This window comes from Tursiops truncatus, chromosome 4, assembly GCF_011762595.2.
Source record: "Tursiops truncatus isolate mTurTru1 chromosome 4, mTurTru1.mat.Y, whole genome shotgun sequence".
NCBI classification, from domain to species: domain Eukaryota; kingdom Metazoa; phylum Chordata; class Mammalia; order Artiodactyla; family Delphinidae; genus Tursiops; species Tursiops truncatus.
Window position 1 is genome coordinate 88465881 of NC_047037.1, and position 13437 is coordinate 88479317.

Genomic DNA, 13437 nt, shown 5'->3' on the forward strand with positions numbered 1-13437 from the left:
AAAAATCATTATTAAAAAAGAGGCTAGGGGACACACAGTTTTTGAAGCACAAGCCTACTGTGTCCCCCTCTGCCTGGCAAAGCAATAAAGTTATTCTTTTCCACTTCACCCAAAACTCTGCCTCTGAGATTTGATTTGGCACTGGTGCACAGATGCCAAGATTTTGGCTTCACTGGCATATGTCTGCATTATTTCCTTTCAGGTACTTTGATTGAATATGAAATGAGCTAACATGTAAAAGTGATTATCTGAGGGATACTGCTCCCTCCCCTCCCTCCCTCCCTCCTTTCCTCCCTCCCCCCCTTCTTCCTTCCTTTCTTTCTCTTTCTCTCTCTCTCTCTCTCTCTTTCTTTCTTCCTCTTTTTCTTCTTTCCACCAGGACCAGGGGAAATTTCTTCCTATACTGCACATTAGGTCCAAGATTAAACCAAATCTGCCATGGCTTCAAGTTCAAGGCTCTTTCTGCTTCACAAACCTCTTGCTGTTACAATCTCTGAAAACCATGTCTAATACAAAAATGTTTCTGAATTTTGAATCTATTGGAGTCATAATGTCATGTTGATATGCTTTTGGAGAATTTGAGAGGTAAGGCTGAATTCAACTTCTTACTGAAACCGAGCAAGACCCTGTGGGGCCCTCCTGGGCACAAAAGCCTTTCCAGGTCCCCCATTTCTTATTTCCAGGGTAAAGGTTTCAGCCTCCTAGACCTGCCCTGAGTTCCAAAGGGCCGATTCAAACAGCTACTAATCAAGGAAAGAGGGAATACAGTAACAAAGGAGGAACAATCAAGAAACTATAGTGCAGCAATTAAAACAGGATCCTGGTCCCTCCTCAAGAAAAAAAGAAAAAAACAGAAAAAAAGAGGCTAATAAGGGGACTTCCCCGGGGGTCCAGTGGTTAAGACTTCGCCTTCCAATGTAGGGGGCACAGGTTCGATCTCCCCTGTGAGGCCAAAATTTTTTTTTAAAAAAAGGCTAATAAATTTTGATTCATACTGAAAATGATGCAATTAAAAGGAATCCTGGAGATTAGCAGTCCAAAAACTTCCACCAGTTTCTCTAAAACAGTACAGAATTTAGCTATGTTTCCCTTCAATTAAAAATTCGTTCCTGGTCTTCTCGCTGAGTGGACGACAAAACCTGAAGATATTCAGAAGAAGACAACTGCTGTAGGGTGCTCAGTGGTGAGGACTCAGCCTTCCATCATGGCATTTGAGAACCTTTTTTTTTTTTTTGTCATAAGAAGTAGACATTTTCTCTAAAAATGTACTCACCTATTTAAAGTTACTTGTTTTTGTACACTTTATACCCATTTAAAAAAATTAAGTGCCAGGGAAAATTTTATGCCAAAATCTTGTGGGTTGTATTAAATTGTACTGATGGTCCTGCTCATGAATGATGACTTTGCAAATAAAAAATAATTGGTCTTAAATATTTATTTCCCTTTCCACCTTGCTTTCCATAGGATGGATGTATTGCTGCTGTAAATCTAGTAGTACAAGGAAAAATGAAGCAAAACTTCTCCATGTTGCAGATGGAAATGGTTCTATTGACAAAAGGGAACTACTGAACATCTTCGTGGTAAGTGAAGTAGTAAAGTATCCTTTTCAGGTCATTATATAGTTAATTCAATTTTCTTCCCTGTAGAGTCAGTGACAGTGCCCTATGTGGTCGGCTGTTCTCGGGATATACGTTTGGAATGGCTGAAGCAATGTCAGTTTCACCATCCTGTTGGTTACTGAATGTGCAATTGTGTATCAGCATTTTCTTCTGGGTGCAGTCCACTCTGAAGCTTACAAACTTAGCAAGGTATTGAGATGAAATATAAACATGATCATGGGTTTCCCTGGTGGCACAGTGGTTGAGAGTCCGCCTGCGGCTGCAGGAGACGCGGGTTCGTGCCCCAGTCCGGGAGGATCCCACATGCCACGAAGCAGCTGGGCTCGTGAGCCATGGCCGCTGAGCCTGTGCGTCCGGAGCCCGCGTACCGCAAAAAAATAATAATAATAATAATAAAGTAAACATGATGTCCTAAAACAACTTATCATGTTTTCTCTGCCTCGGTGCAGAAAGTCTGTGGGAGCAGCTAAAATACAAGATGGTTTATATAGCAAAAAGACATGGACAAAGAATAAAGGTACCTGAGGAACTAATCTTTCTGGGAGCTTGACTAAAGTATTTTCTAATAGATAGCTCAGGGATCTCAGAGATCCTTTCCACCTCTAAAGTTCAAGGAGTCCCTTTATAAATCTTACCCCCCCACCCTCTGCCAGTGGAATGAGGATAGTGATTACCATGGTATGAGATAAAATGGATCCCAGAGTAAAAGAGTATTAAGTGGGACACTGTGCCTGAATAAAGATACGAAGTAAAATAAACATTATGAATGTAATACACTGAATTTGTAACACAGAATCAGAACTAGAATCGGATATCTTAGAAATGATCTGGTCCAAATGCTCTCATTTATAGATGGAGCTGAGTCCCAAACATGATACATCGTATAAATCTTAGCAAAAATGCGAGGAAACATCAATGGGTAGAGCTACAATTATGACTGAATATTTTAACAAATGGACAAAGCTGTTAAACATTTAAAACTATTTTAACAAATGTATAGTTAACCAATATATGAAAAGAATTCAAGAGTATGATAATACTAATATTGCTTCCACTTTAATCTCATCAGAAAGAGTACTAAGATATATTTTTGTAGTTGAACTTTGTAAGCATTAAAATTCAGAAATTCTGCATACATACTATATGTTGCAACACAAAATTGGGAATCTAAAATATTCTATAGAGAATTCCCAACCCCATGTAAATTTTCAAATATCCCCTTAAATATACTTATTTTAAAAACATTAAATAAGTAATACAGCATATAAGTATTAGGGGTGCCTCCAAAGCAGTACTCAGATCAGGGGTTCGTATTCTGGGATCTATGGATCTATGGCCTGTAGGAATCCTTGGCCACCCCCTTGGAATCAAGGGCAAAATTTTGCCTGCACGTGATCCATTTTCTTCAGGGGAGGGAGAGGGTCATCAGATTCTCAAAAGAACTAGGAAGAACAAAAGGATAAAAGTGATTATTTTCTAAATCTTATAGGAAAATTTACATAGGTTTTCATTAGTTAAAATGTGTAGCTTAGTGAGTCAAGGAAAGAGAAATATTAAGTAGCTAGTTGAGTAGCTAGTTGAGTAGCTAGTTGAGTTTTTCCTTAAAATGTTTAGAAAGAGAACAAAATAAAAGTAGGGAAACAATAAAAGCACAGAGCAGAAATTAATTTAATAATTGGATACTATATGTCTTTGATTAAATCAATAAAGATTAAAAACAATAAGATGTAATTCTGTCAAGGGCACTGTGAGAAGAGCGCCCTTACACACTGTGGAGGGAGCATAAATGGATATAACATTCCTGGAAACTGGGTGGTCTGCATTAACAGGCTAAAATTTATCTTCATTTTTAGGGTCAACGTTACTTACTTGTGGTCAGGAAAAACAATAATTAATGTTGCCAAAGATAAACGTTCTATGATTTTACATCACAAAATCATTTAAGATAGTAAAAATAAAAAACAACCTAAAGGAGGGTAATTTTAAAATTAATGCAATGGAATATGTACTTATAAAAAAAATCAGTGGTCTACAAACATACTCTCTATATAATGGCAAATGAAAGAAAAACAGGGTAAAGAATAATACATACTGTATAACATAAGTTCTCTCAACATATGATAACAGGATGTTAAAATGGAATTCAGCCCAGGTATCAAGAGATTCGAAGGAAGTACTAGATTATAGGCAGAATTTACAATGGAAGTAGTTACATCTTAATCTCACTTTAAGGGTATGAAACGGTCAAGATGAGGGTTTTGGAGAAGGACTACTGGAGAGGATTTCTTGTGTGAAAGCCCCCACGTCAGTAGCATGAGGGTTTAAGGAGACCAGTGAGGTGTGGCGTGCCCTGCAGTTTGGGGAACATGATGTTGCAGTGTTTGAGTCACACGTGAGAGATCTAAAGAGCAGACCGTGGCAGCAGAGTAGCAGGATGCATTCCTGGAATCTGCTGCTGGGACAAAGGATGCTTGGGTTTCTCCATGGATCAGCTATGGGCCACTGAGAGAAGAAGCTGGCAGAGAGCTGTCTTGGATCTTGTCCAGCTGAGCCACTTGGAGAAGTGAGGAATCCTCAGAAGAAGAAAGCTGGAGGTAGATCTGGAGAGTGGTTCTCAACCAGGAGCGATTTTCCACTCCTATTCCCCCAGGGGACACTTGGCAGAGTGTGGAGACATTTTGGTTGTCAACTGGAGAGATGGGGAGGGTGTGGTGCTACTACTGTCTATTGTTTAGGGACCAGGGATGCTGCTAAACATTCTACCATGCACAGGACAATGCAGAGCGAGAAAGAATTGTCGAGTCCAAAATGTCAGTGGTGCAGATGTTGAGAAACCCAGACTTGGAGCCTGTAGAGGGAGCCTCAAGATATCAGCTGGAATAGGTAGAAATAGAAATACCATTCTTGCATATATGCTCAACAAAAATTTGTGTACATGATCATCAAAAGACCTGACCAGGAGTGTTCATAACAATTTTTGTAATAACCAAAAAGTGGAAATAGCTCATGTACATCAACAGTAGAATGGCTTTAAATTGTGGTATATTTTCCCAATGATATACTATAAAACAATGAGGATAAACAAACTATTGCTGTGTACAACAACATGCATGAATTCCACACACTTTAAAAAAAGTGCGTGATTCGTGTCTAGGGAGTTGCAGGAGAGTCTCAGTAGTGAAAAGGGGGTAGGAGGCCTCAGAGAAATAGTGGTCTTTAAACATCTGCTATCCGGAGAGCTCTGAAACTATATGATCATGACAGTACCTGCCAAGTCAGGGCTCTCCTGGTCCCCTTTTCTCTCCTCTCTCCTGCTGTTCACACTCAGAGGGGTCAGAGAAGGGCTTAGTAAGATGCAGGAGAAAGAGTAGATGTACTAAATGAGGAAGGAAAGAAGGAAACAAACCATGCCTCCTTGCCCCACCCCCATGCTTCTCCTAGAAGAAGAGGGAAAGTATGAGGCATCCTGACGTCTCCCTTCAAATTATTATCCTCTTAGGCCTCATCAATCTTCCAGTCAATCCTTCACTCTCACTTATATTGCCTGGAGTTGGGTGATGGACAAATTCTAGAAATTTCATAATCTTTTCTTATGACTTATGCATGCAGTCTAGTATCACTTAAGGAGGTGGGAATACTGGATGCCTAGCCTAATTTTCAAGGCTTTCGGAGCCTCTGCAAAGACACTGAGAAACCTTAAAAACTTTCATCTAATAGGCAACCTGTATCTAACCGTTACTCTTGTATTATTGGACTGTGAGATCTTAGCTTGCTAAGGCCAAGAGTGATGCTTTGCCACTGTTAATTATGATTGTTCCTTGGATTCAGGATTAGTCATGCTTGGGAAGCAGCAAGAGAGAGTTCTATTTAAGACCATGCCTCTAATTGAAATATGTTGCCAGCAGTTTTTCTAAAGATTCCTTCATGTTCAATCAGGATAGTTATGTTCAAATTCCCAGATGACTAATCCATTCTCTCTCTGTCTCTCTTTCATTTTATTAGGAATTTCTACATCAAATATGGGTCATTTAATTTAATCACCTGGGGCAAGGGTGGGGGTGGGGAGGGAAGGGTGGTTGAATCGTCTCTCTAGGAAAGCTGGAAATGTCATTTTCCCTGCGTCCCCTGAATAGCTTTTATGATGAAAAGTTGCTAGTGGAGTGTGAGAAATTCAGTGTCCTTCCAAGGCATGCGTATCTGTCTTCCCAGTTGATCACTCTGCAGAAGGGCACAAAAAAAACCAAAGGTGCCAGTGGCAGAAGCCAGAGAGGAAGGATTAGATGCTTACAGAGCATCCTTTTATATTCATCTTAAGATCAAAGATAATTAGTCTAAAATGAGAACACTGTTTTCTGGGTCCAGAATTCTTATGACAGTTACCCCTTCGATGTTTTCTCCAATGGGCTCTTAGAAACTTTTGTTACTTAATATGTTGAATGGATCCCTTTGTTCTGTAGGAAAAACCTAGACTATACTCAGTTCATTTGATTTCCAAGCCTCATTACCCAGAACTGATATACAATCTTTTTATTTGTTTTTAACAACTGAAACAGGTTGGATAGCAAAACTGACATAAACAATTGCCCCAATTCTGTCACATTGGGGTAAGAAATGTCACAAAATGAGTTTGCTTCCAGAGGAGTTGAACTCTCTGATTTAGTTTCTTTGCAGGCACTACAAGCCCTCAATGGCCAGCAAACTCTGCATCTTGAAGAATTTACCAACTTGGTATTCCATAAGATCGATACAAACGATGACAGCAAAGTAGCTACTTACCTTGGTCTCACTTTTCTTACTGAGCAGGAGTTAGTGGCAGTGTGCGAGATGCCCCATTTAGACAAAAGCATGAACCTTTCAAGCAAACCCCACTTGTAATATCACTGGGGCTTCATAATTTGACCGGTACAGTGTTCTCCAGTTGATACAATTGAATTGAATAAATATTTATTGACCATATTTATACTTAATGCACAGGGATTGAGACTTTGGTATATATAAAGAAGAGTAAAGGGAGATAAAAGGAAAAAAAGTTAGAGAATAGGAGATGAAGGGCCCTCTGCTGTTTGCTCTGGGAATTTCTTTCTACTGGAGGCTTCTCATTAACTTACGAATAAACTTGTTTTCCCTCCTAACTTCAATTATGCCATCTTCTATCAGATTTTTCCTTCCATTTGACAGTACATTTCTGGAAAGAGTTGTCCACACTTGCCTCCACTTCTGCTCTATCTTTTCTACATTTCTACTCTTTCTGCTCATTTCTTCAGCTGCGTTTTTTACCTGAAAATCTGGTCTCCTCTTTATCTCAGAGAAGGTGCGCTTCTTCAGAGGTAGGAGTGAGAAGGGAGGGTGCTTACACCAAATGGCTTTAATCTGTAAACTGGGAGATGAGCATATTGATTTGAGATTGAGGCATCATATCTAGGGATGATCCTTGAGAAACAGAAAGCTTGGAATTGTGAAAATATGATGTTAGTAAGATTAAAAAGGGGTGGGGTTTCCCTGGTGGCGCATTGGTTGAGAGTCCGCCTGCCGTTGCAGGGGACGCGGGTTCGTGCCCCGGTCCGGGAGGATCCCACATGCCGCGGAGCGGCTGGGCCCGTGAGCCATGGCCGCTGAGTCTGCGCGTCCGGAGCCTGTGCTCCACAACGGGAGAGGCCACAACAGTGAGAGGCCCGCGTACCGCAAAAAACAAACAAACAAAACAAACGAACAAGTCAGTTCATGTGAAAGCTTGCAAGGAACAGATTCAGACCACTCAGAGTTGATAAGGAGGCTAAGTAAAGCTAGAAAAGAACCAGAAAAATGGAGAGAGGAAGGCCCGGTGAGGCCAGTGAAAACTTTATTTGGAATATGCATCCGAAAATGGTAATCATCAAACAGGAGAAATGCCAGAGATTTTGTCGTGTTTTGTTTTCATTTTTAATCCCAGAGGTGCTGCAGGATGGCAGGGGTTGGAGTAGAGAGGATAAACCATTCAACCCAGGGTCAAAATCGTTGCTCAAAGGATGAGTATTCTGGAAGTAGACGGAACATCATGAACGTTTAAGACTTAGCATCGTAAGTGAATTTCAGAAGGACAGGTCAAGAATGTTTGAAAATATCCATGGATCCTGCTTCTAGTGCTGGCAGCGGGCGGGGGAGGGGGGGAATAGGAAAAGTGACTTCCCATAGAGAAGTATGAGGGTGGTTCAGTTCGAGGAGTCGGAAAACATGTTCCAGAAAACAGAAAATTGTGCAGGACTTTTTGTTTCCTATCTGTGCTGCTTCCTCAAGAACAAAGTATAAGGAACCAATAAAATGGGGAATGTAGTTGGAAGGGGCCTAGAAATAGAAAGAGCTGAGTTGAAAAAGGATGCGAATCTGAAAGAGAGAAGGAGTTGGGCTCAGGCAACTGAGGTTACCTGCAATTCGGGAACGAGGATCTTTGACCTGTAAGAGTATCTCAGAAGGAAGAGGATACATTATGATTTCTGGACAGTTTACAGATCTAATCACACAAATCATTTCCTCTGATATAAAAATTTATATTTGAAGAAAAAATATTGGCTTTTATAAAATGAAGATATCAAATAAACTAGTTGCACTCTGGAGTAACAATGAACCACTGTTTCTTGGCAAATGCATATACGGAATTAAAACTGATAGAACTTGCTTTTACATGGAAATTATTGGAGACTGTTGTATTGTCTCGTCAAGGGACAGTGAGGTCATTCCACGTATCAAGAAAAAAGATGCTAAGATTGTTCTGTTGAACACAGACAGTTCGGTGCACCAGAGGACAAGGAAGAGAGAGTAATGAAGACATAGAGGGCTGATATTTGCAGAAGTGTAAAAGGACTTTGCCAGTATTTGACAGAGGAGAATAAAGTGCTTCACTCACATGTAAAGGGAAAGTGAGCATCACAGAGAATATTTGCAGTTGTACAAGCCTAAGTATATATACCTCAAATAAGATTTCTGTTGTTATCATTGTTTTCGAAACATCAGTGTTGGGAGAAATGGAGATGTTTGATGAGGTGTGCCAGAATAGCGTTGCCTATGTGACAACATACATCTTTTTTGATTTCTCAAAATAAAAAGCAGCAAGCACACCGTTGGTATCTGGTGATCCAATGAGTATTGAAACCAAAGGTCCCCAGCACACCCAGATACAACCAAAACAACTTCAGGAACGTATATGAAAATCCCAATTTGAATGCCAATTGTCTGCAAAAGAATGACCAACATCAAATCCGTTGGAACAGAAAAATACACAATAGCTATAGAATTCTAGACATAATTATCATGGTCATTAGCAAATCAAAGTTAGAAGATTAATCAAAAGAGAGGTATAGGGTTAATGCTAAGATAATAAAACGCTGAAGAGCCGTAAGCTCCATGAGGGCAAGAGCTATTCTGTTTTACGTACTTTGGTATTTCCTGTGCTCTCACACTTTCTGGCACATAATAGGTGCTCCATAAATAGTTGTAAAGTGAATGAGTGTCTGATAAGATGTCATATGAAAAGCAAATGAAGAAATAAAGAAGAAACAAGAGCAATACGCAATGCTATCTGTAGGAAGAAAGGCCTCTAGGAGACAAGTTTGGAAATTAACATATATTTGAAAATGCATTGCAAATGTCAAAATATAAACACAGATAGATTAGCAGAAGTTAATTACCAGTGGAAAGTAGCACTGGGGGGGCCAGAGAGAGGTTAAAGGGAGATTCTTTCTTTTTATTACACTTTTCTGTAGGGTTAGTTGTTTTTTGTTTTTGTTTTTGTTACCATAAGCATGTATCATTGCTATAATTCAACAAGTTAGTTTTTATTTTTATTTTATGAACAAAAGCATCCAGGAAGGAGATCTTGAAGAGAATCACAAGGACAGAAAATTGAAGCTCAACATTCAATATTATTGAAGAATGAAAACAGAAGGGACCTCAAGACAAGTCAGGATACATGATCAAGCATGAAATTCTGCAGACTTTACTTGGAAGTATAGCAATTGGCATGCTACCATGCGCCGCTTAGGAGTCGTTCTTGACATGATTTAGGAAGATTTATAGATACTGTTCACAACCTCAAGAGCAGAAAGTGTCCAGACGACAAAGCGCCAAATAGCCCAGGGACAAAGGAGACTTAAGTGGCTCGTAATAATAAACCATGAAAGTGAAAAGAGAGGAAATGAAAGGTTATTGAGCAGATATTTGGAGTAAAAGAAAACAGGGACAGAACATAATGGAAGACCTTTTACTGAGCGACTAACCAGAAAGACCAGTGTTTTAGACTGGAACACCATGGAATCAAACTGGGAAACTGGGAACTACCAGGAGATAATAGGGAATCAAGTTTCCTTATAAAAGAGAAAAAACTGCAGCGTTTAACACTGCTATAAAATGCTGCTAAATGCCTCTAGTGCCACCTTGCTAATGAATACAGAACTTGTCATTTAAAATCCTGCATCCTCCCTTGAAAATCTGGTCATTCTCATCTCCTGAGACACTCCAGTCCCACCTTTGCTAATTTCCCAGCCCCAGCACAAATTTTCATGAAGTTCTTATTTGAAAGAATTGAAAAACAATTCCTTGACACAGGTTGGCTTCTTTTCTAGGTTGACTTCTTTAGAGCAAGAAATGCTAATGTGAGCATGTACAGTAAATTTTGACTTTTTGGAGGGAAGAGGCAATTTTTTGGTAGTGTTATAAAAACATTTAAGATATTAATGGGAAGAAATACATGATCCATAAATATCAACAAAATAACCAGATTGCAAAAACAAGACTAAAGACAATATTCGAGCAGCTGTCCTATCACCAATAAAACTGCTGAACTTGGTAGTGAGTAATGGAAAAGCGTCCATAACACTGAACTTCAGAGTCCCCAGGAGGAGCGAATGTGTTCACCAACACAACAAACAGCCCTGAATAACGTGGATATAAATTACGTGCATATGTATATTTCAACATATAAAAACGGTGCAATTCTGAATTATGCCTGACAAAGATGGATATGTGTTTTTAAATAGAAAAAAAAAATAATGAAAACTCAGACATGATTTTAGGTCCTTCTGAGTCCCATGATCTCCAGCTCAATCATCTCTCAGCAGCTTCAGCTCTTGGCTGGTCGATCTTTTGATGGGAAGCTTCTGGATCTGCACAGGCAATCCTTTCTAGGGAGACCCAGCAACCAACCTTCTAATTTGTCTGGGCATAAATCCACAGGCAAACTGAAGAGGATTAGGAAGCAATGTGTAAGAATATCAGAAGAAGGAAAGCAATGCATCAGCCTAGGATTTCTGGGCACCTTCCACATTCACAACCCTGGTTGGCTGTGCTGGTGGGGCCGTGTGGTGAAGGAAATGGCAGTTGTAGTCAGGGCTTGATAAATGTTCGGAGAATGAATGAACGAATGCTAAGACTTAGAAGGAAAGGAGCGAGGAAAACTTCAAAATAAGTATTTAGAAATAGTAAGCATCATAAGTTGCTATAGGTAGAGGTTGGCTTAATTTGGAAAAGAGAAATTCTTTTTTGGTAAGTGATAACGTGGAAAAAGCAAATATGCAGAGTTCATGGTATTTTGAAAAACGTGATGAAACATCAGCGAAAAATTCCATCTTTTAAGTTGTTAAAAGAGGAAATCTTAAAAGTTGTCATCACAAGAAAAATACTTGTAACTATGTGAGGTGATGGTTATTGACGAAACTTACTGTGGTAATCATTTTACAATATATACATATCAAATTATTATGTTGCACCCCTTAAACTAATATGTCAATTATATTGCAATAAAAAGAATCCCCAAAAAGCATTTTCTTTCTTCTCTTTTCCACATCAGTAACCTGCATTGCTTTTCAACACAGGCAACTATCTCCCAGCACCTTCCAATACAGCTTCTTTCCTTGCCAGCAGTGAGAATGGAGAAGTGTTATTATAACTAAGTGGTCAAAACAGATTTCAGCTCCCCTATCTCCACTCCCACTTCTCTGTGGGTCATGCTGGGTCCCTAGAAGTTTGAAAAATCTTTTGGGTTGTGAACTTAGCAGTGTGTTTTCCCTTTGCAAAGGATGGTTATTCTTCTGTTAGCTATGATCCCCCTGACTTTCCCTGGGATACATAGGGAATTCTAATCCTACCTGCTGTTACCGGGGTTTTGCACAGACTTCTTTGGCATAAGGAAAACATAAGGAACAAAGATTAGATTTCTCTGTAAAAAAAAAAAAAAATAGACAAAACATATATTAGTATTTTGCCATGGAAACCAAAAGGAAAGTATCTTATGAGAATGTGATGATTTATGCTTTATATTTGAGCCACTAATTGTGGCGTTTAGATATTTGTGTTTATCCATTAAAAAGTACAGGGACAGTATAACACTTGCTTTCACTTCCTGCTGACTTTCTGCCTCAGGGGCATGTTCCCTAGTTAGTGACTCAGTGTACTTCGCTTGTCCTTGGTTGACCTCCCACCAAGCCACAAACCCTATTAAGTACAATCTCCTTAAGATCAGAAAATTCATCTGTACCTTTCAACTTGAATATGCCCATAATTACAATCCAGATGATTTAAATTGAGAACCCCTCATGCCCAACCCCCAAATGTTGAAAAGTTGTCTTGTAAGATGAGGGTAGTGGGAAACAAGGCAGCAGGTGCCCATGGGTATAAGGCGATAGTTTTATAGCACTGAGCTGGTCAGCATAGACCTAAGGCTTAAGTCAAGGTGATACAATGAGAAATCAAAAAATCAGAAAAGGAGAGGAGAACTAGGGAATGAATAAATGTTTAACCTTCTGCACAGCTTTGGATGGTCCTTGAAATTATTTCCTCAGGGAGAAGAATATTGAAAACAGCCTTGCAAACAGTCATTTCCTTCTGATCTTAGAAGTCTGCAATTTTCATGCTCCTATGACTTGGTCATAGCTTCAAGATTAAAGATCAAATAATCAATATCGTATAGAGATGTAAATGAATATGTGAAACAGGTACATTACCTGATGTTCTCAACTCAAAATGAAAAGAGATTTTATTCGTCACTTGTATTTTCACCTAACAACCCTACCACTGAATGTTTTTCTATATAAGGATATTCAAGGAATTGAGAGTCTGGTTGAGATGAAAGGATATAAAAAGATGAATGTCAATAAAAATGCCAGTGAATATATTGTATATGCTAGTGGGTGGTATTAGACAAAGGCTCTTGCTAATTGTTCTTTTACTATTTTCTGGGAGAATTGACTTTAGAAGAATTTATCAATGGCATGGAAAAAGAATAGCATCTTCTGGAGGTTGTTTCCAAGAGTTTCGACCTTTCCAATGTACTGAAAGTAATCTGTGTTGGGAAACAGCCAGACAGACATAGGAGAGAGGCTTCTTCCAAACCATCTGACAAGGCTTGTCTAGGGAAGGTGAAAATGAAGTGGCTATGGGAATGCCTTAGCCAGCCTTCAGTGAATACACATCTTTCAGTGGAGAAGAAATGTGATTTTCTGTACATACATGCTATTGATTTCAGGTTTTTATTATCATTGGTATCCGCTTATGAATGACCCACTTAAGTCCCACAGAGACTGTCATAAAGATCCTAGACAGAAGCAGTGTTGCTTCTGTTTATACATTAGTCCTCTCTCTGCAGATTAGAATGGGGTGATTAAACTGAAGGATTGCCTCCATAGCTATCAGTTCAAAATAGAGCTCGCATGTATGCTTTCTTGCCCACCTAAGTTGGTCTGCATCTTGAAATAGAACTGGGTTATCTGGGCAGTGTCTCCACAGTTTAGCATTCTTAGACTAAACGTGCACTTGGCACATGTGTTTGCTGCCTCATGGCTCTTGTCGCATT

The 13437-nt window shown here is 39.4% G+C and overlaps 1 protein-coding gene across 1 annotated transcript in view; it reads left to right on the forward strand.

Moving 5' to 3' along the window:
• Positions 1-13144, forward strand: part of GUCA1C (guanylate cyclase activator 1C) — a 33199-nt gene extending 20055 nt beyond the window's left edge. The window contains 4 exon segments of the mRNA XM_033855219.1: positions 1465-1516; positions 1519-1580; positions 6291-6377; positions 12824-13144. Coding sequence (XP_033711110.1) covers positions 1465-1516; positions 1519-1580; positions 6291-6377; positions 12824-13144 — 522 coding nt within the window.
• The last annotated feature ends 293 nt before the right edge of the window (positions 13145-13437 follow it).